Raw genomic sequence first — 26601 nt, 5'->3', positions numbered from 1 at the left:
TTTTGAGCTGTTGGTTGTTCAGAAATGAACCATTGTGTTCTCTTCTGCTTGAAACATCATTTTATGTCACATTTTCAAAATGTACAGTATAATACATGTTCAATAAATATTCTAAAAATGCTGTTTTAGCCTCTAAGCTGGTATTTAATCACCACAGCATTTCTATATACAGAATTCAGAATTTATTGTTGAATACAGTGTGAATAAACTCATCAAGATTTAAGTGCTATTGTTAACATTGCCCACCTTCGTTTCTATGCATGATAAGAACCTCTCATCCAGAAGTTTGCTGGGAAGAAAGTATATTCAAAACATCCCCCTATAACAACCTCTCCCCCTTAAAGCCACTCACTCATCCTTCCTCGGTTGGTCTTTATGCATTACGTTTTTGAAGAGTGTGAGCAGTGGTTTCTGAGCACGCTCGTCCCAGGACTTCATGAAGCCTCCATAGCGCTTGCTAGCCGGCGGGACGCTCCAGCGGAAATGGGTCATTTTGTAGGGGGGGTCCTTCTTCCCCAGTGGGTTTAAAGGCATCTCTTCTTGCGGATAGTCGACCTCGTTATTTGCCAGCTCGCGTCTCATCTCTGCCGGAAGCGTTTCGGCGGATTCCTCTTCCACGCCGTTCGTGTACACCTTGATGGGTCTGCGTTTGCGGCCGACCGGTTTGCCCCACCGGAAGTGCTCCATGGAGTAGGAGCGCTTGTGGTCGTGTCGAGGGCCGGACTCCGGCTCTATCTGTTCAGGGGCTGCGAGTGCTACAGGGGAAAGGTGTGCGAGGAGGTCGATTTGCTCCGGCTCGGAGGGAGGCTGTAGATGGCTTTCTCCAGGGTAGACGGGGGTTTCATCTGTAAGTTCAGACCTGCATAATTGTATGCATTCCTTAAGAGGAGAAAATAATACAGTTAAAAAACAAAACACGTGGTTTAATATGTTGGCATTATGTGAGGTTTTATAATTGTGATTGGAAAGAAAATCCTGCACAATTGTGGCTTTCAAAAACAAATGTCAAAAAAGAATTTTATTTAAATTTTTGTGAACATTCTTAAAAATGTCATAGGCTATTTTATATTGTTCAGAATAAAGAAACATTACTGGTGTAGAGTAGGAATAAGACAATAACCGGCTTAAAGGTTTACTGTGGTTTGGAAGAGTCAAGGTATTAAAATCGCAAAAATGTTTTGTTAAACTTTTTGTTAATGTAAAGGTTATTTTTAGGTGTTTTTATGTGTTGTAAGGAAATCTGTGTTTTTGAAGCCAATGAAGATAGTATATAGTCAATGGTTTATTGTAGTAGCCTGACATGTTTACTGTTCCAAAATAGTATAAATGGTTCCTAAAATGTATTGTGTTAAATGGGAAAAAAGTTGTTATTTCTAAAGAAAATGTTTGAAAAGAACAAATTTTATAGCAGTAAATACAATACTGTAATACAGTGAAACTTATATTTATATCCAGCCATGATACCATGATAATTTTTATCCAAGGTTATCAAATCAAAAATGTATACCAGCCATATAATATTCTGCTATAATATTGATTATATCAATTTAATAATGACAAGACTTTTGAAGAGTAAATGCTGTACCTGGAAGAAAAAAAAGAAGTCAAATTATTTATAAAATGTGAAACTGGGCCACAAAACCAAATCTAATGTAAGTATAGTTTGGCAATGGCAAAATATGTCTATGGTCAAAATTGTAGATATACCGTTTCATTAAGTTATTTTATCAATTTCCTACACTCTCAGAAATAAAAGTACAGGAGCTGGCACCGGGGCAGCACATTTTCTAAAGATACATATTTGTACCTGAAGGGTCCATAATGGTACCTCGAAGGTACTTTATAGGTACATTTGGGGAACTAAAATGCACCTTTGAGGTACCACTGTGGACTCTTTGGGTACAAATATGTATCTTCAGAAAAGGTACTGCCCCAGTGACAGCTCCTGTACCTTTATTTCTGAGAGTGTACTTAAAATATATCAAAACTCAATTTTAATATTTTTTTTTTCTGTATTTTAATCCACAAGATTCCAGATTTTCAAATAGTTGTTTCTGAGCCAAATATTATATACCTATGTTAATGACTGGTTTTAAAGTCTATGGTCACAAATGATCAACTAAAAAAAAAAAAGAAAAGAAAACAAACAAAAAAAAAGCCAAAAGTTCAGCCCCAAAACAAGTCTGTTCAACCATTTAATCAACAAAATATTAAGCAATTATTATTTTAATGATAGTTGCCCAACAGACATTTTTACTGATTATAACTCTGCACTTACTGTACACGTCTAATTTTCTAATGGGAGTTACTTACAATGTAACTTACAGAGCACAGAACATCTAAAATAATAATAGTAAAGGATCAGCAATTAATCTAAGCCGTGACGAATCCAGCAACTCACCAAGATGTTCTCCTCTGTGCTGAGGTCTCGACAGCGGGCATTTTCCCAACACTGAGCTCTGACTTCAGATCCTCCTGCGCAGAGAACAGCCAGAGCCAAGAGCCAAGCAGGACACAACATCCTCACTCCCCTCACCATCTCTGAGAACACAATACAATTCACATTTAAGCATGTTAAATTCATATTGTAGACTCTCAAAACACATTTGTTTGCACACTACAGTTGAAAGAACAGTTGGAAAGTATGAAATAATACTTCAAAGTAATAAAATACATCAATTAAATGAATTATCTGATATGCAAAAAAGACAAATCAATAAAAAATCTGTTAGTTTTAACTCAACATTTGAATCAAATAACCCAATAGTTCAGTTACAAATCCCAACTGTTCAGTTTGTCCAATCCCAACTGTTCAGTTTGTCCAATTTTTTGAAGAAAACAATCCAGATTATTTTAGTGTATGGGATATTTTTCACCCACCTTTTGCACAGAAAGAAGTCAGTAACCAAAGTTGTTCTCTCTGAGAGTCTCGGATGTGTCTGGTTGTCTTTGCGTTTGCTCGTCTCTGATGTCTGAGACCCCCCAATCGTCTTTTATAAGCTATCTGTGCGTCAATTCCTCAAGGTCACCAAACTCTGTGACTTTTAATGGGTTGTGCAGGTAGGAAACCCACCGGCATCATCTATGGCAGGGATGAGTAATGAATCAACTGTTGTCAGTCAACAGCGAAGAGTCAGATGTGAATGAGTGCAGGATTAGTACGGGATTCTTATTCAGTCTGGCTAACTAAATGATGATGGTTTTTCTCATTATGTTTAAGGGCAGATGTGTCAGTTTACAGGAGTTTGGTGATTAAGGATTTAAACTCACTTCAAATCAATTACAGAGCATGTTTTGTGCTGTGTAAGGGCACACAGGTGCTAAGCCTGTATTGAAATTGGTTGGAAGGTGAAGGATTTGAAGACGGAAGCCATCTGGATGCGTTTACAGAACAAAAGATCATGTTAACATGGTTTGATAGGAGCTCAGGTTAAGGAGAAAATATAAAATTTTGGTATATCTACTTTAATTTTTACAAATATATTAAACGGGGGACACAAAACCATAAGTCTCAAAAATTGAGGTCTTAAAGCAGAATAAAAAAGCTTTAAATTGATGTATGGTTTGTTATGATAGGATAATATTTGTTGAAGATGCAACTATTTAAAAATAGAAATTTGAGAGAATCTGAGAAAATCGTCTTTAAATTTGTCTTAAGTTCTTAGCAATGCATATTACTAATCAAACATTGTTTTAATATATTTACAGTAGCAAAATGTACTAAATCTTTACCTAATATTCTAAAAAAAAAATTGGCAAAAGAGAAAAATCAGCAATTTTGACCCATACAATTTGTTTGTTATTGCCAATAATATACCCAAGACTGGTCCAGGGTCAGTGGTGGTAAGAGTACTGAAAAATCATACTCAAGTAAAAAGTACCATTACTTGCCCAAAAATGTAGTGCAGGTAGAGTAAAAGTATCAGTTGTAAATATTACTCTAAGTATGAGTAAAATGCAACCCTTTCAAAAGTATTCATGAGTAGTGAGTATTACGCTGTAAAAAAACTAATGCATTTACATGTAGTTTGTGGATGTGTGTGTAAACGAAACATTCTGTAGTGCATTTAGTTATTGTTTAGGGACATTTCAGCCACCATACAGTTAAATCGCCAACCTGATTTTACCAAGTACATGTTCCTAGATTAGCATATTTGTTGATCCTGGAACATCATTCCATTTAGCCCAAAATTAAGGGATACATTTATCGTTTATGTTACGTTTAGGCTTACTTAGGTTTATGCACTTCTACATTGTGATCCAAGTATTATTCCCCTCTGAATAGTCATGGTTAGGTTTAGGAGTAGGGATTAGGTGGATTACATTTTCCAACAAAAATTATGTTCCAGGAACAACATAATAGATGTTAATCCAGGATCACATTGTACATCGGCAAATTATTACATGCTACAGTAAAGATCCGCCATCTTCTTATCAATGACATGCATCTAAACAGTCTCTGGGTCATTGAGTGTAAAGATTTTGGACATATTCTTGGATGCTTTTAACGCTTCCAAACAGTTTGCTGCATTTATAATTTGCCCATGTCTTGAGGTTGTTCAGTATGGTGCGATTTACTTTCTATGTGCGATTTGATTGGACAGGAATCACAGGACTGATTTTTCTAATCCCCAAAGACAAGAAAAGAAAAAAAAAAGAAGTAGTGACTGGAGGTTGAAGGAACTTAGTGGAACAAAAGAACCCATACAGCACTTAAAATGTACTGTGTGAAAGTTGAAGTACACAATTTTTAAAACTACTTAGTAAATTACATTTTAAAAAAAAAAAAAACTACTCAATTACAGTAATTTAAGTCGTTGTAATTTGTTACTTTACACCACTGTATTGTAAAAAAAAAGTGGCAAATTACTTTGGAAAAATGAAAAATAATGCATAGCAGGAAATATTAAATGAAAATAATAATAGTCTTAGTATTTAAACTGCCCAACAAAGACAACATAAACAATTCACCATACAAAAGAATAATGTGTTTATATTTTTGTACTTAACAATTCTGTATTTATTTTATTCAAATACAGTAAAAAAATAGCAATATGAAATTTTATTAAAACTACCTTTAAAATAAACTGAAAAGTTTAATTAATTAATGTGATCAAATGTCACATTATACCCTAAAAAAATGAATATTTAGATTTTATTTATGGATAGTTATTTATTTTTAGCCTGATTATTATTTTCTATATTGCTGCCTTTCTCAAAAATACACCATATACCGATATATCAAAAGTTTCTCTTTTACACTTCTGTTCAGTCAGGATGCATCAAATCAGTCAAATGTGGCTGCAGAAACATGTCTAATCCTGAAATAACAATTTTCACAAACATACATATAGAATATATGGTTATATATATAAGGAGGACTTCTGCAGGATGACATACTGTACCACCTGACGAAGCTCAAATCATCTCAAACTGGTTTACTGAACATACTGTAACATAAGTTTAATACTCAAATAGCCTCCACGGTCACCAGATCTCCATCCATTAAAGCATCTCTGGGCTGTGCTGAAATGAGACAATCACATCATGCATGTGCCATTGATAAATAAATGTTTCCAACAACTTGTTAAATACTGTATATATGCCTCAAAATCCATATTGCAAAAGTCCAATCTAGTACTGTGCTTCTGATACTATTGCTGGCAGATTTATTGTAACTTAATCTTTACTATAAAAAATGCTGGCTTGTCAGAACCAAACATTGGGTCAAATGTGGATAGAAACGTGCTGTTTCAATTTATTTGACATTACAATTATTCTAACATTGGGTTTGTCCATATTTGATCCAACATCTGATTACGACAACCCAGCATATTTTTGTGTACATGCATTAAACAGCAGTGGGCATATTCATTCTCACACCCAATCAGCGTTAAAACTGCATCTGTTTATTAAACAAAATTGTCAATCATTATTTTATTTTTGGCTGAGTCCCTTTATGAAACAAGGGTCGCCACAGCGGAATGAAACGCCACTTATCCAGCATATGCCCTTCCAGCTGCAACCCATCACTGGAAAACACTCTCATTCACACACATACACTACGAAAATGTAGCTTTCACCAACACGAACACAGGGGGAGCATACAAACTCCATACAGAAATGTCAACTGAAACAGCCAAGGCTCGAACCAGCGACCTTCTTGCTGTAAGGTGACAGCGATAACCACTGTGCCACTGCAATATTGTCATAATTTTGAAAAAAATTGTTTGTAATCTTAGGAATAAAATACTGAAAAAATAGTCAATGACTGGGTCTTAAATCTTCTTCCATATCTCAATAGTGCTTCTACATTCGAAACGATAGCAGCAAACCCATTCAGAGGGCGTATTGTCCATTAAGGACACATCATTATATCGGAGCCCTGACCTTGCCGGCTTTTATGTTTATGTCATCAACTGCTTTTTTACACACACTCCACTAACACAATAAGCCAGAGCATGCTGGGACTAAATAAGGTGAAAAAAAGGTATATTAATACATAAAAATGGTTCATAAAAGTTCATGCTAATCAAAAAAACAATAGAGACAATGTGATATTTAGGATAAATGCAACATTCAGTCTAGTTAACAATGAGAAAAAAAAGGCTGTGAATATCTTCATCGGGCTGCACATTCACCCACACTGCACAGTGAATGTAATCCTATTAGAGAAGATTTAGAGGATAAGATGTCTGTCAGCCCAGTAACTCTCTTCACATAGCAGCATTTCCTACCAACAGTGAATGCGCGAGAGAAAAGAAGAAATACTTTCCACATTCCCAGTGACAAGAAGATCTGCCAGCTTGGTAAAAGGTAACTGTTAATCTCCTTTGGATTTGTTTCGTTTGCTGGCATTGCACAGGCTTATATTTCAGCTTTTGATTGGAGTTTGGAGATGTATTTTGCTCTTGAACGATGTTGTGCATCTGTAAAGCTGCATCCACTTGTTGAAAGGCACATTGTATCTCTTATGATCTTTAAACGCTTGATAAATGTAGACCCAGTGGGCAATATGAGTCATGAATATGGAAAGAGGTATTAGACAAATTTATGTAAATTGCCCAATTTTAAATATCTCTCTCTCTCTCTCTCTCTCTCTCTCTCTCTCTCTCTCTCTCTCTCTCTCTCTCTATATATATATATATATATATATATATATATATATATATATATATATATATATTTGAAAAAGTTTTAAAGGGATGTTTTTACAAGTATTAAGTTTATCTGTAAATTTTTTGTTTAAAATATTAATGTGTGCTCTTTTTTTTGGATGGAAGCAAAAACAAGCTATTTTCCCGTGTGCCTCTTTAAATGCAAATAAGTTGCTGCTCAATGTCACAAACAAAACATCTGTATGCAATGCATAGGCTAGTTCTTTTTAATTCAGAAAATTCTGTCATCATTTATTTACCCTTCACTTCTTCCAAGCCTATTTGAGTTTGTTTCTTTTGTTGAAGATATGCTGAAGAAGGTTGTGAAAAAAACAGCTATTGACTTCCACCGTTTGGCGTAGTAGACTTCCATATTTGTCCAATCATAGATGTAAATGGACGTTTATTTATTCATTCATTCATTTTTTTTTTGGCTTAGTTCCTTTATTTATCAGGGGGTGCCACAGCGGAATGAATCGCTAACTTATCCAGCATATGTTTTTAACGCAGCTGATGCCCTTCCAGCTGCAACCCAACACCGGGAAACACCCATGCACACTCTTTCATACACTACGATCAATTTAGCTTATTCAATTCACCTATAGCACATGTGTTTGGACTGGGGGAAACTGGAGCACCAGGAGGAAACCCAAGTGAACAAGGGGAGAACATGCAAATTCCACACAGAAATGCCAACTGACCCAGCCAAGGCTTGAACCAGTGACCTTCTTGCTGTGAGGCTTCGTACTGAGCCCAATGGATTTTTATTTTTAAATTTCATCACCTTAGAATTGTAAGGTTCTATCTGACATTTTTGTCAAAATTAAGTTATGGACATATTCTTAATTGAAACTTATTTACATTATGGGATGTTTTTTTAAAAGTTGTTTACATTTTAAGACTTTGTATTTAAAAAAACAAATGTTACACACATACTGTTTGCAATGGAATGCAAAATCTTTGAAGCTTAACATCTCAAAATCATAACGCAGATAGAACCTTATAAATCCAAGGTGACGATATATACAGTATATACCCCCTAGGTAACTAGGTTATATAATTAGGTGGAATAATGTAAAAAAATGTCAGAGTCAATCATACAGTCATAATAAAGAAAAAGCCTCCTTGCAATAATTGCATTACATTGTGTTAGGGCTAGGTTTGTTTGTTTGCTTGCTTGTTGGTTGTTGTTTTTTTAGAGCACTTAAACAAATAGATTATGAATAATCTCAGATAAAATTAAAACTTTTTTTCATGTTGAGTCCTGTGATATAATCCTTATACATGGTTTAAAACAGTTTCACTCGGAATTAGCATTTTAAAAGATGGTGCACCCAAAATTTTTATTTAATAAACTCAACCTTTATTTGTTTCAAAACATTATGATTTTCTTCTGTTAAACACAAAATAAGATATTTTAAAAAAGGGTGGAAAACTATTGACTTCCATAGTATTTTTGTTCTGTATAATAAATATACTATATATTCATTGTTTTGTATATAAATATACACCCTCACCGGCCACTTTATTAGGTACACTAGTGCAACTGCTCGTTAATGCAAATTTTTAACCAGCCAATCACATGGCAGCAACTCAATGCATTTAGGCATGTAGACATGGTCAGGACAATCAGTTCAAGCCGAACATCAGAATGGGGAAGAAAGATGATTTAAGTGACTTTGAATGTGGCATGGTTGTTGGTGCCAGACAGGCTTGTCTAAGTATTTCAGAAACTGCTGATCTACTAGAATTTTCCACACACAACCATCTCTAGGGTTTACAGAAAATTGCCAAAAAAAGAGAATATATCCAGTGAGAGTTCTGTAGGTGCAAATGCCTTGTTGATGCCATAGGTCAGAGGAGAATGGCCAGACTGGTTTGAGCTGATAAAAAGGCAACAGTAACTCAAATAACCGCTGGTTGCAACCAAGGTATAAGCAGAAGAGCATCTGTGAACACACAATACGTTGAACCGTGAGGCGGATGGGCTACAGCAGCAGAAGACCACACCAGGCCACTCCTGTCAGCTAAGAGCAATGAAACTAAGGCTACAATTAGCACAGGCTCACCAATATTGAACAATAGAAGATTGGAAAAATGCTGCCTGGTTTGATGAGTCTCGATTTTTGTTGTGACATTCAGATGTTAGGGTCAGAATTTTGTCTCAGCAACATGAAAGCATGGATCCATCATGCCTTGTATCAATGGTTTAGGCTGGTGCTGGTGGTGTAATGGAGTGGGGGATATTTTCTTGTCACATTTTGGGCCCATTAGTATGAATTGAGCATCGTGTCAACGCCACAGTCTACCTGACTATTGTTGCTGACCATGTCCATCCCTTTATGACCACAGTGTACCCATCTTCTGATGGCTACTTCCAGCAGGATAACACGCCATGTCATAAAGCGTGAATCATCTCAGACTAGCTTCTTGAACATGATATATATTTATAAACACACATTTAAACACACTATGTGTGTTTTTTTAACTAAATGAATCTGTGTCTTGTTATTAACCAATTAATACCACTATTTCCTCATGCAGAACATAGGGTGGCAATCTGTTGAGGATTTCCAGAAAATGCCAGGCCAATCAGGATTCTCCATTTCAATGACATCCCATCTGCTCTGGACAGACCCAGTGACTTCATTAAACCATAAGGAAATAAGCTTTACCAGTTTGAAGACCCAAATAGGTTTGAAGGTCTGACAAAGTTTTACTTTTTTTCCCGGAAAACCTCCGTCTAATGCAGAATGAAGTTGTCTCTACTGTACACTTTGTTATTCTGGGCCCAAAACTCCGTGGTTAAATCCAAAGATGTTGCTGATGAGTCTAAAACCACAGACTCTGACAAAACTTCTCAGACCGACACACATAAAGTGAGCAGTGCCTTAATGCAGTGTGGTGAATACAGCAATGAAGTGATGCCAAATGGACAGTGTCGTTTAATAGCCACATTACCGCAGATGGAGGAGCAGAGGTGTCCTGATATGTTTCGCTGTACGGATGAGGTCTCGTACTGGCTGCGCGAGAATGAGGAGCGAAAACAGCAGATGCAGGACCTGAAGGAGACCATCTCTGAGCTTCAAGAGGAGCTAAGAAACCACAGGCATCGCATCAAAGTTCTGGAGCTGCAGGTAGAACAGCTATAGAACACTAAAAATATGATTAACTGGATTTACTACATTTTTGTTAGTATACTCATTTGTTTATTCTAAAATGCAATCCTTCTGCCTATATACAGTACTTTATTTATAACTAATAAATATCTTAATTTTAACACCTTATTTTGTCCGAAACATATTTTATATATTTTTTTCTTTTGCTTAAATAAAAAAAAAAACTGAACGTATTTGACTACAAATACTTGTTTGCATTATGCTAAAGCTGCTTCATTTTCTTCTTGCTGCCCATATGATTACACTATTTGTTTTTTTTTTTTTTTTTTTTTATTGTCTCTCCAAGTACCTCCATAATGACCAGAATTGAAACAAAGTAGCGTGTTTGGCCAAATTAAGGTGCTACAGCACTGCACAGTTGAAAATGAGGCAGGGTCGTATTCATGTTTATACAATTTTTGATACACTTAAAAATATATATTGCATGGTACATATGACATATTTGTAAAAGTTTTTGAAATTTAAACACTAACTTGTTTGTAGTTTGGTTTTTCTCAGAGGATGTCAAGCTAACAAAACATTGCTGCACTCTGATACAAGTTTTATTAGTGGAGAAAATTAAAAAGCTCTGCAGTGTTTGGGCGTTCTGTGTTTGTCTGAGAAATTATATTACATACAAAATATGAAGCTGATCAATTAGTTATTGTCACGTGACTCGTGGTGCAGCGTTCTGAAAAGTTAAGATGTTTTCATCTGGGTGCACCTGGAATACACAAGCGCATCTTGCTGCAGTTCTTCTCGTTTTGCTAGCCTGTGGGTTACATTTTGGCGCTCAAGTGACCAAGATATAACAAGAGAATACATATAACAAAGAGAATTTTTTTTTCAAATAAAAGATTTCAAAATAAATGATCGTTCAGACTCGGATAATAAATAAAATGGAAATAATGAATCTATAGACCAGTGCCGGTCTGTGGCCCGAGGGTTTTTGGGACCACTGCTCTAGCGTGTATCTGTTCTGCAAGCACCTCGCACCTCTTTCTCTAGTTTTCCGCCAATTGGATTGATTATTAGCAGCTGATGCACAAAAGTAAACATTCTAAGCACAGCCCTTTGATCATAGACTATAGAGAACTGCCAATGCTCATCGCATTGGTGTTATTGTACATATAAATTGATTAAAATTGTATTAATTTCTCAGTGATTCCTCCACGTACCACTAGAAGTAAGCCTGCGTACCACTAGTGGTACACGTACCATAGTTTGAGAACCACTGTTTTAGAATGTTTTTAATAGACGCACAAAATAGATTGACTCAATCAATTTAAAAATGATTTAAAAATGTAAGGAGTAAAAGTAAGTTGTCAGAAAAATTAATAGTGAAGTACAGTACTGATAGCAGAAAAATTGACTTAATTACAGTAAGAAGTATTTGTACTTCATTACTTTCCATCTTCGGCAATCAATTGCCCTAAAAAATTGTAAATCCAATTAATCATTGTTTTTCAGGCTTTAGACAAGTAACATATGTATTAAGTGAGAATGAAAAGAATCTTTCATGATACTATTGTAAATTTGTGATGAAGTCCAATAGGTTTCTGCCAACAGGATTAAAAAAAGGATGAATTCAAAATTTCTCCCAGAATTGTGAACTGTATGTCACAGTAGTAGGTTTTTACGTGACTTGAAGTGACAGGTCAACTCACAGTTCTAAGGGAAAAAATTGGAAATGCAGCATGCTAAATTATGAATGTGAGAATGCAGAAATGCAGAATGCCGATTCTCAATTGAAAGTCTATAGCTTGAATTTGCAACTTCATAACTAAATTTAAGTGGTAACTGAGATAAATATTTCAGAGTTTTCAGAAAGGTTGCAATTTGCAGGTTTTTAAGTCAAAACTATTAGAAACAATCACAGTTCTAAGAAATGTGAGATGTTACAGTTTATTCATTGCAACTCACTATAAAGAGATGACTTAAGACGTTGTTTTCTGACATTTTTTAAATGGATATCTCAAAATTATTCAATTTCTTTTCAGAAATCTGAGTTTACATATACTTTTTCTCAGAATTGGCAAATATTTGACATTTAAACGAAAATATTTGTTATAAACTCAACAACTGTGAGATAAAGAAGCATTTTAGAAAGCATCAGAAAGCATTTTTTTTTCTTTCCCTAAAATGTATAATTTATAGCTAATATTTCTTTCTTTTCTCTTTTTTGCCATTTTCATTTTGTTAATATATAAAAAGTCTGATTTGACTCAGAATAACCCATTGTTGTCTAATGATTTACTTAATTAACCTAACTTGCCTAATTAGCCTGATAATATAGTTAGGTCTTTAAATTGCAGCCTCAACAACTTCTTTGGCTCTTGGTGAAGGTGGTGGCATTTTTTCCCTCTCCCTCCCGTATTTCCCCTGGCTGGCTCCTCTTGTCTTGTCTAATTTTATCTCTGAGGCTCTCCTTGCCCTGCTCTCCAAACAATAAGAAATTATGGATTTGATCAACTGAACCACAATTGACACCATCTTCTCGACGACAAGCCCTGGTTTGGGGGACCCAACAGACCCTATTCAAATTTCTGGGTTTCTCAGTCGTGGAAGTCGTCGTAGTTGGGTAAACTTAGAGTGCAGTGAATGGGAGAGTACAACAAATATTTTTTTACAGTCTTATTGGTAACACTTTATAATAAGGTTCATTAGTTAATGCATTTACTAACATGAACTAATCATGAACAACACATGTATAGCATTTATTAATCATAATTTAACATTTACTAATGCATCATTAACAACCAAGTCCATGTTTGTCAACATTAGTTAATGCACCATGAGTTAACCTGAACTAACAATGAACTACTGTATATTCATTAACTAACATGAACAAATACAGTAGTAAATGCAATGTTCATAGTTTGTTCATGTTAGTAAATGCATTAATTAACATTAACTAATGAACCTTATTGTAAAGTGTGACCATCTTATTTGCTAAAATAGTAAGATAAAAACTCCAAGATGATGTTATCAAGACTTTCAGAAAAAAATTGTGATAGATAATGACAGGCAGAGGAGAGAATAACTTCAAATTTACTCTTAGTCCCATAGACACTGCATTAGAAACACTTCACACAAATGGTAATTATGTTTTTTTTATTTGATGCAAAGATGACATACTACATATGTAAATGCATAGAATTGTTCATATGATTTAACAAAAAAATCAAACTTTCCAGGATGTAAGATTATGATGACCGTTAAACGCGTCATGGCAGTCTTGTGAAAAAGGTCCATACAGAATGTTGAATCTTGTTTAACAGGAAAACACAAGTAAAATGAGTGCACTTTAAATAAGTATATTGTCTTTGGCCAAAATTATGTACAGTACAACATGGGGCTTGTTGTTTATTGAGTTTAATAATATTTAATACTTTTATTTTTATTCTTTAAAAAAAAAATTATGACCTAAATACTTTCTAAAGTGAACCTGCCAATTATTTCATGATAAAAGTGATTTACGAGTCATCTCAGTTTTTATTTACTAAGCAAAGTCCATATGTTTATAGCACAGCTCACATATTAACAGGTGTGCTCCACCTCTGTATTGAGTAGTAGCGCACTGTTTCTGTACTAATACCTCCTTAACCCTGATCAGTTACTGGATTAGAGCTTCACAACACACTAACACATGATCAGTAGTGACCAACACTGCTCTGCATTCCTGTAAAATACATTTAAAACAATTAAAATTTGCGAGTTCAGCTGTGACCATACTAGAAAGACCAACTTTTTGAAAAAACAAAAAAACAAAAAGCTTGTGATTAAAGCACAGTCATCAAAAATAATTGGTGATAAATGCTAAAAATTAGCTAAAATCCTAAGAAGCAGCAGTCCCGTATTTCGTTTCGCCATATTAAAAAGAGATTATGTGCTACTATTGATTAAAATGTTACCCATGTGATGGAATACCTATGCTGATTCCAAAATTGACTAGATGAATTTTAAAAAGCTATGCGAATTGTACAAGTCTGTATATCATTTAATGCAGTCGTTCTTTGTGGTACGTGTACCACTAGTGGTATGGAGGCTTCCTTCTAGTGGTACACGGAGGAATTGCTGAATAATTCAAGTAAAAAAAAATTACACATTTTCAAATGTTTGTTACGTATTCTATCATTTGAAGCTAATCTCCTCCCCTATATTTGTAACAGCTGTTGGGGGCGTATACTGTATTTTTATATCCCAAAGTTGACAGGTATGGTTTAACGACTTGCTATTCTCACACACAAAGCCTATAACACGCAGTTAGCAGATCTAATTTCTAAATTAAATTTGTAAATCAAAATCATATATTTAAAGTTAATGTTTAGATTTCCAATATACTATATACAAATAAGTCATAAATCTACATCTATTTCAACATTTTTCTAAAACATTTTATATATGAAAATGGTCACAAATAGCCTATATTTATGAGATCCAAGGAACAAGTAGTTATAGTAGGAACAAGTAGGAATAAGTACACATAAAAAAAAATCGAATTAACTTTTAGAAGCACATATTAATTTAAACATTATTTTTTACCTGTAAGCCCAGGGCAGTGTTAATGTTCAAGCTATTTATTATATTTAAAATGGCTGACAATAATAAATATTCATAATAATAGAATTGAATCTGCCTCATTTTTGAACTGTGCAGAGCTTTAGCTGCTTAATTAGGCCTACTACGCTACTGTATTTCAATACTGGTCATTTTGGTAGTACTTGGAGAGACTTTTTTTCCTGAGGTGTATTCCTGGGATATTGTTTATATCTCCCCTTAGCCTTTGAAATTTTCTTTACTTTTGTCTTACTTGACTTGCATTGCATTTCTTGACGTTATTCAACAATAATATAAAAATTTCGCCAACTGTTTGTCGAATACTATAAATGCAGACATATTGCTCTACTCATACTGTTTTTACATAATATTGTAGGGAAGTATGAGATTTCGAATGCAGCCCTAGTGGATGACGAGGAAAAAATTTGAACATCCTAGACTTTCTGTGATGACGAAGTGTAGCAGACTTCTTTGTCGTACACTGTGACACAGATGCTTGATTTAGTCATGAAGTACCTACCATACTTCACCTTCCGTGGCTAGCAATGTTGAAATATTACAAAACAAATTCTTTGGTATTTGTTCCTGTACTATTTTCAAGTATTGTGGGTAATTTAGGTCCTTGACTCAAGTACAGCTTAAACTGAACACTTGTGCTCTTACTCAACCAAGAAAAATATACATCTTACAATATCATTTAGACCTTCAAGGTACATTTAGACCTCACATGGCCTACTGTTTAGGTCATCTTGACTTAATGCCTTTGCGGGAAAACATGCATGTGTATTTTTCCTTTTTGTACTGAGCAAGTGAATAAAATAATGGAAAATAAATCTTTCACAAAAGCAGTCTTAGAAAATTTAGAAATCTCAACAGCTTTTTCTTTTAAGGCTAATAAATAAATAAATTATTCAAAGTAAAAGTTACTTTTTAGGGTTTTTTGCTGCATACATTTTAGATTTTATTATAGTTTGTCTTTGCTTAAAAGTAGAGTGAAATTAGAATTTTTTCTTCAATGATGTATTATTATTATTATTAGAACCTTTATTTTACTAGGAAAGACACATTGAGATTAAAAATCTCTTTTACAAGAGCGTCCTGACTCCTGGCCAAGATTAGGCACTATACATGTCACATGGGTCTACCAGACAACAAACAAAAATAAATAAATAAATCACGTGAATCACACTGACAAACTATTCAAAACATCCGCAAAAACTGTTTCAACTTCTAAATCTTTCATAGTCTTTTTAAAAGCATGTAGTGAAATCAATTCTTTGAACTGCAACTGGATATAGTGTGGTACAACACCATAGCTGTGAGAAAACAAAACACTATCGCTGCGTCCCGCATACTTATTCTACGCCCTATGTACTTATTTGTAAAAGAACAATATAGAGCATATACAGAACAGTATACAAGCTTTGGGACACTCCTCGATAACAAATAATTGTTGCTTGGTTATGAGCCCTGTCAGTCATCCACACGTCATCCACATTTCTTTTATGTTTCATTTCCTACCTTATTGGAGAAGCAGCAGCACGTTAATCTCCCATTCACGAGTCTTTCATGCAGAGAAATCTCCTCATTCAGACGTTAATGAATGTCCAAACAAGTTAAGTATTGTTGTTGCAGAGGAAATAAACACAGAAAACGCGATTTAAATATTTCCAGTTGGCTAGATATTAATTAATAGTCATTCAAACATCTTCACCGAATCCTCTCTACTTGAGGGCGGTCTCGCGCGACCATAATGTTTATAAGTTATTTATTTATTTTTATTTATTTATTTTTTAACACCCGAGTTTGTAGTTGTAATCAAATCCACGTCCAAAAACCGCGTTTGTAGGCTAGTTCTAAACAAATTCACGTCCAAAACGCTACTGTGGGCAATAACAACGGTTAGAGGACGACTACACTAACGTTACACTAAATTTGACCGGAAATAGTAAACCATCCGGTATCCTTTGGCATCTTTTCAACATATAGGCTACAACGATTTGGGACAAACTAATATTTTCAAAAACTATTTAGGATGGATTGTATGCCAATTGGGCATCGCTGTTCACAGCAAGAAGGTCGCTGGTTCTAGTCTAGGCTGGGTCAGTTGGCATTTCTGTGTGGAGTTTGCATGTTCTACTCGCATTTGTGTGGGTTTCCCTGGGGTGCTCTGGTTGAATTAAGCTAAAATTGTCTGTAGTTTGTGAATGGGAGTGTATGGGATTTCCCAGTGAGGGGTTGCAGCTAGAGGGGCATCCGCTGCATAAAACATGCTGAATAAGTTGGCGCTGTGGCTGTGGCGACCCCAGATAAATAAAGCTGAAACAGCTGAAAAAAAAAATAAATGAATGAATAAAGTATGCGAAATGGGAAGCAGTATCTGTTTTTAACAAGGTAAGGGGCTATTCTTTGAGGGGTTTGGGTGGGTGGGGTTGGCATTCACTACTGCACTACGTCAAACATTGAATTTAAAAAAATGCACATTTCAAAGCACTTCACAGAACTTATTATTTTTGTGTCTGGTCACTTTCAAACTGAATGACGATACATGATTAATCTTAAGTACTACTTTTTCCATTTGTTGTCCTGTTTGCAAAAATAGATCTGTCCTCTTTAAATTGCTGAGTGCTGTTTTCTGTCCTGGCAGAGGGAGGAGAAGTTTGGAGTAAACTCGTCTTTAGAGAATCGTTTCCACACTTTGCACCAGATCTACGAAGAGGCCAACGCACTGCTGGACATCCACGGTTCACTCATCTACGACCTGCAAACACAAATCCGCAACCTCACTATGATAGTAGAGCGCGTGAGACGCAATCCTGGCTGTATGATCAATATCATCCGCACAAGCCCTCTCCTCAGCTCCCAAGATACCCTTCATCCAGGTCAGCATGACTAGGTACTGAACAGCTCACTGCACTGTAAAAAAAAAATTATATCATCAATTAGTCCTGACAGCATATTTAACTTATTAATCTAAGTTAATCATGTTCTAACTTAATCTTATAAGTTATGCAAGCTGTTTTATGTTAGTTTAACATAATATAAGTTCAATGGAGTCATAAGGTTAATTTGATTCAGCTTAAGAATTTAAGGCCAACCAAGATTTTTTTTTACAGTTTGGGAAGTAATATTATTAGACAATTAAAGGGATAGATCACCCCAAAAAATGAGAATTACAGCATTTTTAATAATCAAATAGAAATGTTGAGGAAACCTTCGGAAATGAAATTGAGATATGTTAATGAGAATTTAGAGTGAGTGGTCGACAAATCACAATAGACTGGGTAAACCTGACCAATCAGAGCAGAGAAGGCTTTTTGAAAGGAGGGGCTTAAAAAGTCTGGATCTTCATTTAAAACAAGAAGACAAAATTGTCAGGGTAGATTTTTCTATTATGAGAGAATTATAGAGTGTTTTTGATCTTTAAATCAATTACCAGAGACCTCAAAACCAAACTTAGGAACCTTTACCCTATAAAGCCGCATGTATCATATTTGATACACAAGTTTCTAAGACCTATATAATATCAACCTGATCAATATCTGGCTTGAAAACTTGTTAAATATAATTTGATACTTGTATTTTGACCTCTTGTTAATTTTCATGACAGTGCAGTAGTGGAAAGCCTTTTTTACCTTTTCAAAATGGCTGCTTTCATTGTATTACTCACATGTTTTTTTATTTGCTGGAAACTATTTGCTAATTTTGAGTTGTTTTAGTAAGAATACAACTTTTATTGGTAATAATTTTATTAAATAAAGGTTTACTTAACTGAAACAATGCATAACTAATAATTAATTAATTACATTACAAATGAATTGTGTTCAAAATTCATGTATCAAATTTGATACAACAGGTATAAAAGGTGCATTATTCCTGAACAATCGTGTCACATTTTTGTAATGTAATCTGACTCATACCTACTACAATGCAAACACACAGTATTTTGATGATTAAATTAATCTAATTTGTGACTAAAATGTCAACTTAAAACGCATTGTGGGTATTTCTACAATAATTGCACCTTATAAAAGGTCAAGCTGCAGTGTGTCTTTTTATGTTAGAATGCAGGAAACATCATTTTCCAACATGGAGAAACCTGACAGAAGATAAAAGCACTGCTCCAGCAATCACTTTAAACTTCTGTGTACTGTTTAAGTTAAAGTGAATCTTTGCCTGAACAAGGACTGAAACTGCTATTACGCCTACTACAAAGTGAAACAATAAAAGACTAAAGTAAAATATTTTTAAAAACAAACATAAAAAAAAAAACATAAAAGGAAAAACTGCCTGAAATGTTCTCTGCTGTCTAAATGTTAAGGGCAAACTTTTTTTTTGTAATTAAAATTAACATTGTTATGAGCAAAAAGTTGCACAAACACCCGATGTATCAAAGGTGATGCAAAATAAATATCATGAATAAAATGTATATGGCAATTTTTTTTTGGTCACACTTTGTTTTTAATTTAAGTTACATTGCATCTACATGCCAACTAATTCTTATTAGATTATATGTAGACTGTTAGGTTAGGGTTGGGGTTAGAGTTAGTGTAAGTTGACATGTACTTGCAAAGTTTCTTATAGTCAGTTAAATGTCTATTGAAGGAGCAGTATCAACAGAAATCAAGCAAACAGTCTACTAATACTCAAATGAACCATCCAAATAAAGTGTTAGAATTTTTTTTGATTTTGCTATATGGTTTAATAAACATCTTAGTTCCAGAAAATGTGAATTTTCTGCCTAATTTTTGATATTTCAGGTCTTACAGGGTCATAGCATGATAGGCCACTAAGGCACATTCAACTTTCATTTGGTAGTCGATAGTAAACTATTTAGTAAATAATGCAGGTTTATTTTTTGGGGTGAACAATCTCTTCAGTGGCAGTTGATAAAATAAACAAATAGAATAATGAAAAATAATATAATTGCAATGTATTTTTTGCGGAAATAGGCTTTACAAGCCACCTAGAGTTGAGTTTAGCCATTTATGAATTAGTTAATTTCGGCAATTTCTTGGTCTGATAGGAACACTTTAGCATAGATTAGCTTAGCATAAATCATTGAATCAGATTAGACCACGGGTGCTAAACTCGGTTCGTGTTTTAGTTCCAACCCTAATTAAACACACCTGTTCAAACTAATTGAGTCCCTCAGGCTTGTTTACAACCTACAGGTAATGCTGCGGTCACACTAGAGTTTGTGCATTTGAAATTCTGTTGTACAGTGCTGCAAAAAAGGGCGGGATAAAACAAGGTGATTAGACATTAAAAAAGCGAGAGATTGGTTCATGTTATTTCTCTACAGAGGGGTCATGTTTCCGATCTTCGATTGGTCTCACACAATCATGTGATGGGATAAAAGGAAGTCTAAGGGGTGAAAAATACAGTGTGACCGCAGCTTGTGTGTTGAAGCAGGGTTGGAAATAAACTGTGCAGGGCTGTGGCCCACCAGGAACTGAGTTTGACACCCCCGGATTAGATCCTTAGCACCTCGCTATTCTAGTAATAATTAAGGAACTTTGCTGTCATACCATGGCTGTAGGAGGTACAATGATATTATTTAGTGTCTGAAAATAGTGTTCAAGTAGGTAACAATGCCTGTCATTGTGCCTGTTGTAGCCAAATGACAGCAAAGTTCCTGGATTATAACGGCAGAATGAGTGTATAGTTCTTTTCATTTTCTATTTGCCCTAGTACATGATTACATTTTTTTTTTGAGTGAGATGCTAATGGTCTAATCCAATTCTATGATTTATGCTAAGCTAAGCTAAAAGTGCTCCTGCCAGACATGGAAATCATCTGAATGGATTTAAAAATAGTAAAACATGCAAAATTAACCTATTTCCAAAAAAGTAGGGTGCTTCTTTAGGGTCATTGGCAACTCAGAACTCAGTACTAAGATATCTGGTTATTTGTAACAATAGCTTGATTTAATTTAATATTTATTTCCTCAGAGGTTCAGCACATACGAAACTGCCCGATTGACTGTGCATCCCTGTATTACAATGGAGTTCACAGATCTGGGATTTTTACTGTTGTCCCCTCATTGGGATCGACTCCGGTAGAAGTTTATTGTGATATGGAAACACAAGGTTTGCGGTTTATTTATTTACATTTTACTATGAAAGCATTCATAAAGATGTAGTTTTTGTTGGATTTATCAAACTGTGTTCTTGGAGATTTAAGAAATGTTGTTTTGATTAGGAGGTGGATGGACAGTGTTTCAACGTCGGCAGGACGGAAAGGTTAATTTCAACCGTAAATGGACAGAATACAGGGATGGTTTTGGAGATCTGCATGCAGAATTCTGGCTGGGAAATGACCACATCCATGACATCTCCAGCCAGGGAGAGTATTCGCTTCGCATTGACCTTGAGGACTGGAATTCCAAGCACAAACACGCACTCTACCAGAACTTCTGGTAAACATTTGGAAGCAATCTAATTATTTCTAAACACTTGAATTTAGAAATACAGGTCTCTTGTACTGAGTTTTAATAAGTAATTGAGTACTGAGTTTTTAAGTAATTGAGTGTGCGTCTCACAGTTGAGTGGGCTTGACAAACCTCTCTGTGCATGTGTATATTTGTACTGGTTTTGGTGGTTTACAGTATGGCCTAGTTGAACTCCATTAAGCTGGTTTATTGACATATCTCCACATATTTTAAAATGTTTAAAAGTCAGACTTAAGTCTCTTCAGACTCAAATTTATAAGTATTAATGCAGAATTTTGAGAACAGAGTCAGAGTTGCAAGTAAGCCTATAAACTTGCAATTGTCAGGAAATAAATTTTGAGAAATAAAATCAGAAATTGAGTGACAAGACAACTTGCGATTGTAGTTCTGCAAGAATGTCAAATATGAATTAAAACTTTGAGTAAGAAGTAAAAAAGTAAAAGTAAAAATTTGATTTTCCCCCTGAAAATTGCAAGTTTATAGTCAGAATTGCTCAAAAAAAATTGAGTTATTTTACTTCTTTATCCCATGGTGGAAAATAAGATATTCACAAATATAATCAAATTAAATTAAATAAATATAATAAAAAACAACCAACATAATGCATTTTAAAATCATCATATTTTTATTACAGTTTTATTTCATTACAACACTTATGCACAAGTAAAAAAAGGTAAAAGTAAAAAGTCTAAATGTGCTTTTTTTCTGAACCTGTTTGCCAAAATACTGACATACTGAATACTAAAAATATTTTTCCAGTTTTAAATGAAGTAAGATCTGTACAGATGCTCTAAACATGTATTTTGAGCACAAAACGTCTTTCTTGCCTTTGCAGGATTGAGAATGAAGACAACCACTACCGTCTCCATGTCTCAGGATTCAGCGGTACGGTTGAGGACTCGTTTGGCTGGTATCACGACAAGCAAAGCTTCAGCACTCCAGACACAGGAGACATCTGTGCCGAGATCTCTCACGGGGGCTGGTGGTACCATCAGTGCTTCTTTGCCAACCTCAACGGAGTCTATTACAAGGTCAAATACCAATAAATGGACAATCGAAACATGGCAAAACATAAAATATAAACTCATCCAACTTACAGACAGTACATCCAAAACTGCAAATATACTCTCCCTCAGGTGGTTCCAAATATATATGTTACGAATAAATTTAAATGTAAATATTTTCTTCTGTCGAACACAAAAGAAGATATTTCGAAGAATGTTGGAAATCGGTAGTCATTGACATCCAGAGTAAGAAAAAAATACCATAAAAATGAATGGGTACAGGTTTCCAACATTCTTCGAAATATCTTCTTTTGTTTTTGACACTATAAGGAAGCTCAAACAAGTTTGGATGAAGTGGAGGGAGAGTAAATAGAGACAGAATGTGAGTTTTTGAGTCAACTTTCTCTTTGACTGTCTCTTGTGTTTTGTTGACCACCAGGGGGGGCGTTACTCTGCCAAAGGGAAGAACCTGCTGGGGCCTGATGGGATTGTATGGTACTCTTGGAAGGACTCGGATTACTATTCGCTGAAGAAAGTGAGCATGATGATCCGGCCGCGCACATACAGGCCTCGTCTCTCTCCATAGCACCTGTGGAAGACCACACTGCAGAGACACCAGTAGGACCTGTTCATTCTCAATTACATCAACTATGGTTAAAGGGAAAGTCTCAACTGGTGTCTGACAAACTGAAGAATTCGGTGTATTGAATTGTATGTAATACATACACATATGAAACGCATAAAAACAGTGTAAACATGCAGTACATTAAAAACAAACAATGAAAAACATCTCTATAACTTTAATTTTTATTCATTCAATTCCATAATTGTATTTAAGTACTGTTGTTATTGAACTATGAGCTGATGACAGGATTTTAAGCTAAATATAAATGCTGAAAGTCTTGCTCATTGTTATTAATTAAGCTAATGTGAAAAAATCAACTTCAAAAGGATATTCCACCCATCAATGAACATTTACATACTATTTACTCACCCTTAAGTGTTTTCAAACCTGTATCAGTTTCTTTCTTCTGTTAAACAGCAAAGAAGACATTTTGAAGAAAGTTAAAAACCTGTAATCATAGACTTTAACTACAGGAAAACCAAATACTATGAAAGTCAATGGTTACAGGCAGTGTTGGGGATAACGCATTACAAGTGATGCGAGTTATGTAATAATATTACTTTTCTAACAAGTAAAGTAACACATTATTTTTTAAAGTAAGTAATAATATTTGAGTTACTTTTTAGTTTAATTAATTTACTTTTAAAAAATGTTCTCCCTGCAGCAACAAACAGAAACCAAACCATACATTTCTGCGCTGGAAGTATTCTCAATATTCTTAATGCATGGGACAAAAGGGGATTGTCTCAATGCTTATTTAACCTGACTAATAAGACAAAAAGTACAAACTTTCATTAATCTGTATATACAGTATGTAGAGCTCAGAAGATAACATTATCCTAAATTATTTTGGCGGCTTGGGAAAACCAACATGCTGTTATACTACTAAAACTTCTTCTTCTTCTTCTTAGACTATTTTAAGAACACATCTCCTCCTAGACTGTTCATACTACAACCACCAAACTAACTTTATACTATTCTGAATTAAGTTGCCCTGTCTTTTCCATATTTTGTGCCAGACTGTCATACAGACGTAAGTTTGGACTTATTTAACTCAGACTACCAATCTGCCAATCACTAATGACCTTTCAACTTACTAGCCACACCCTAGCAACCACTTACGGCACCCTAGCAACTGTCCTATAGACTTCCATTGTAAAAAAACTCCCATTGACTAACAAATACTAACAAAAATATACCAATTAATTCTAGCAACATACTAAACCATACTAACAAATACTAATCATACTAGCAACATGCTAATTAAAATTAAATTCATGCTAACAACATCCTAATTCATGCTAGAAACATGCTAGCAACATGCTAATTCATAATAGAACATGCTAATATATGTTAGCAACTGACTAACAACTACTCAGAACACCTTAGTAACACCTTTGCAACCACTCAGAACACCCTAGCAACACCTTTGCAATCACTCAGAACACCCCAGCAACCACTTAGCAACAACTTAGCGCACACCTAGAACACCTTATGAATTGCCTAGAAACATTTTAGCAACTACCTAGCAGCACCTTAACAACCACTCAGATCACTCTCGCAATGCTTAGCAACCAGCCAGCAACCTCACTAAACATTCTAGCAACCCCATAGCAATGACCTAGAATACCTTAGCAACCACCTAGCACACCTCAGCAACCACTCAGAACACTCTAGCAACCACATAGCAACCGCCTAGCAACGCCTTAGCAACCGCCTAGCAACCAACTTGAACACCCTAGCAACCACCTAGCAACACCCCAGCACTGCCTAGCAACACCTTAGCAACCACCTAGCAAGGCCTAAGCAACTACCTAACAACTACTGAGAACACTCGAACCACCACCTACCGACACCCTAGCAACTGCCTTGCAAAACGTTAGCAACCACCAAGCAACACCTTAGCAACCACATAAAACACCCTGGCAATGCCTTAGCAACTACTCAGAACACCTTGGCAACCGCCTAGCAACACCTTAACAACTACCTGGAACACCCTAGTAACACCTCAGAACACCTTAGCAACCACCCTTACAACCAGTCAAAACACCGTAGTAATGCCTTAGCAGCCGCCTAGCAACCACTAAGAACACCCTAGTAACCATTCAGAACACCTTAACAACTACTCCGAACCCCCTATCAACAGCCTAGCAAGAAACATGCCAATGCATGCATGCATGTAGGTTTAACTGTTTCAAACTTCTTAAAACTACTTCTATGATTTAAACTTTTAAACTACTTCAAATTTTCAGACTCTTTTCTCTCTTTTTACTTTTCTCGTTATTTGATGTGTTTTTTTAAAGGTCAATGTTTATACAGTGTTAATTGCAGAGCTCCTCTATTAAAAAAGGTAAGAAAAAGTAACACCAAAGTAACTCAAAAGAAGGCCCACACGGAATCTGAGCACGCAGAACTCGGCAGATTTTTTGCTCATCATTGATTTAGTTTATTTGCTTGTGTAAATGTGTGTACATTTATATTTATTCCGTTTTTATATTAATTTCAGTAATATTATTGACTAATATTTATATGATTTATTTACAATATAGTTGTAGTAAGTCATATTTTCTGTCTTTTAATAGAGATATTATATGAGAGACTTGCTTTGTTTACCAAAAAGTGGATCTAATTGGACTTGCATTGTAAACATTAAATAAAAGTTACAAAGGTATTACTTTTTAGTAGATATATTAAGGTTTTAGTCATGATACTCCCAGAATCATTCCACATAAATCCGCAGATTTTTAACAACATTCTGCGCAGAAATAGCAAAAAATGTCTGCAGATTCCGTCTGGCCCTACTCAAAAGTAATACAACGCATTACTTTCCATAAAAAATAACCAAGTAAAGCAATTTGTTACTTTTTTGGGGAGTAACTCAATAATGTAATGCATTACTTTCAAAAGTAACTATCCCCAGCACTGATTACAGGTTTTCAACATTTTTCTAAATATCAGAAGGGTTTGAAACAAGTAAAGGGTGAGAATTTGAACAGAATTTTCATTTTTGGTTGAACTACCCCATTAATGCAGTGTCATCAAAATGATTTTTCATTTACAAATATTAAGGTCTTTCTCAATAAGGATTTTCTTGTGTTGTATTAAAGGCTTTGTTGCAAATAGCACCAATGATATATATGAATATTATAAAATCTATGAATAGATGTCCTACACCTGACACATGTAAATATGATGGCTATTCTCCTCAATATTTCTCTGTAATGTAGGAGTGCTCAAATAATCCCAAATGTAAAGCCGTTCAATGCCTAAATGTATATTTAACAATGCTGTTTACATTTTGTATGTGTACCACGATCATGTATATATAAATATAAAGTCTTGCTATATTATCTACAGCTTTATCTTTGACTTTGGATGTCCCACCTCTGTGCTTTAAGCCACAATGAGATAAACATATCTGCAGCCTCCACCAAGACTCTTTCTGCCTATCACACACTAACAGGAAGGGTGGATCTGACCAGAAAATGAACATTAAACTGGAATGAATGAAGTTCTGAAGGGCATCACATCAGTTGATGATCACTTGCATGAGATTCTTTTATGTTTTCCTAAAAGTATCAAGCCAGAACTGAGGGAAAGGCTAAATCCACCCAGTGTTTAAGGGAAGGAAACAGATTTGGGA

At 35.0% G+C, this 26601-nt stretch overlaps 2 protein-coding genes across 3 annotated transcripts; one reads left to right on the top strand and one right to left on the bottom strand.

The window, feature by feature from the left end:
• Positions 1 to 37: 37 nt before the first annotated feature.
• pomca (proopiomelanocortin a) lies at positions 38 to 3117 on the bottom strand. The gene is given in 3 exon segments (NM_181438.3): positions 38 to 879; positions 2402 to 2541; positions 2881 to 3117. Coding segments are annotated over 2 exon segments (669 nt in total). The 5' UTR covers positions 2540 to 2541; positions 2881 to 3117; the 3' UTR covers positions 38 to 348.
• On the top strand, positions 527 to 26308 carry LOC100537549 (angiopoietin-related protein 7). 2 transcript variants are annotated; one of them, XM_003200359.7, is made up of 8 exons: positions 527 to 847; positions 6744 to 6816; positions 9702 to 10294; positions 17523 to 17757; positions 20830 to 20967; positions 21080 to 21296; positions 22165 to 22360; positions 22773 to 26308. In XM_003200359.7, exons 3-8 carry the CDS (start codon positions 9911 to 9913, stop codon positions 22917 to 22919), a joined length of 1317 nt encoding a protein of 438 aa, XP_003200407.2. In that variant the 5' UTR covers positions 527 to 847; positions 6744 to 6816; positions 9702 to 9910; the 3' UTR covers positions 22920 to 26308. The 2 variants fall into 2 exon arrangements, with proteins under 2 accessions (XP_003200407.2, XP_073783877.1); XM_073927776.1 differs by lacking the exon at positions 9702 to 10294.
• The last annotated feature ends 293 nt before the right edge of the window (positions 26309 to 26601 follow it).

This window comes from Danio rerio, chromosome 17, assembly GCF_049306965.1.
Source record: "Danio rerio strain Tuebingen ecotype United States chromosome 17, GRCz12tu, whole genome shotgun sequence".
Classification (NCBI taxonomy): Eukaryota; Metazoa; Chordata; class Actinopteri; order Cypriniformes; family Danionidae; genus Danio; species Danio rerio.
Note: the sequence above shows the minus strand (reverse complement) of the source record. Positions and strands in the feature narration are given on the sequence as shown.

What these genes read in the sequence shown, in the direction of transcription:
- LOC100537549 (XM_003200359.7), top strand. Translation starts at nt 9,911, where the DNA reads ATGAAGTTGTCTCTACTGTACACTTTGTTATTCTGGGCCCAAAACTCC. An exon ending in TCAAAGTTCTGGAGCTGCAG is followed by an intron (nt 10,295 to 17,522) that starts GTAGAACAGCTA and finishes CTGTCCTGGCAG; the next exon opens with AGGGAGGAGAAGTTTGGAGT. An exon ending in GCACTCTACCAGAACTTCTG is followed by an intron (nt 21,297 to 22,164) that starts GTAAACATTTGG and finishes TTGCCTTTGCAG; the next exon opens with GATTGAGAATGAAGACAACC.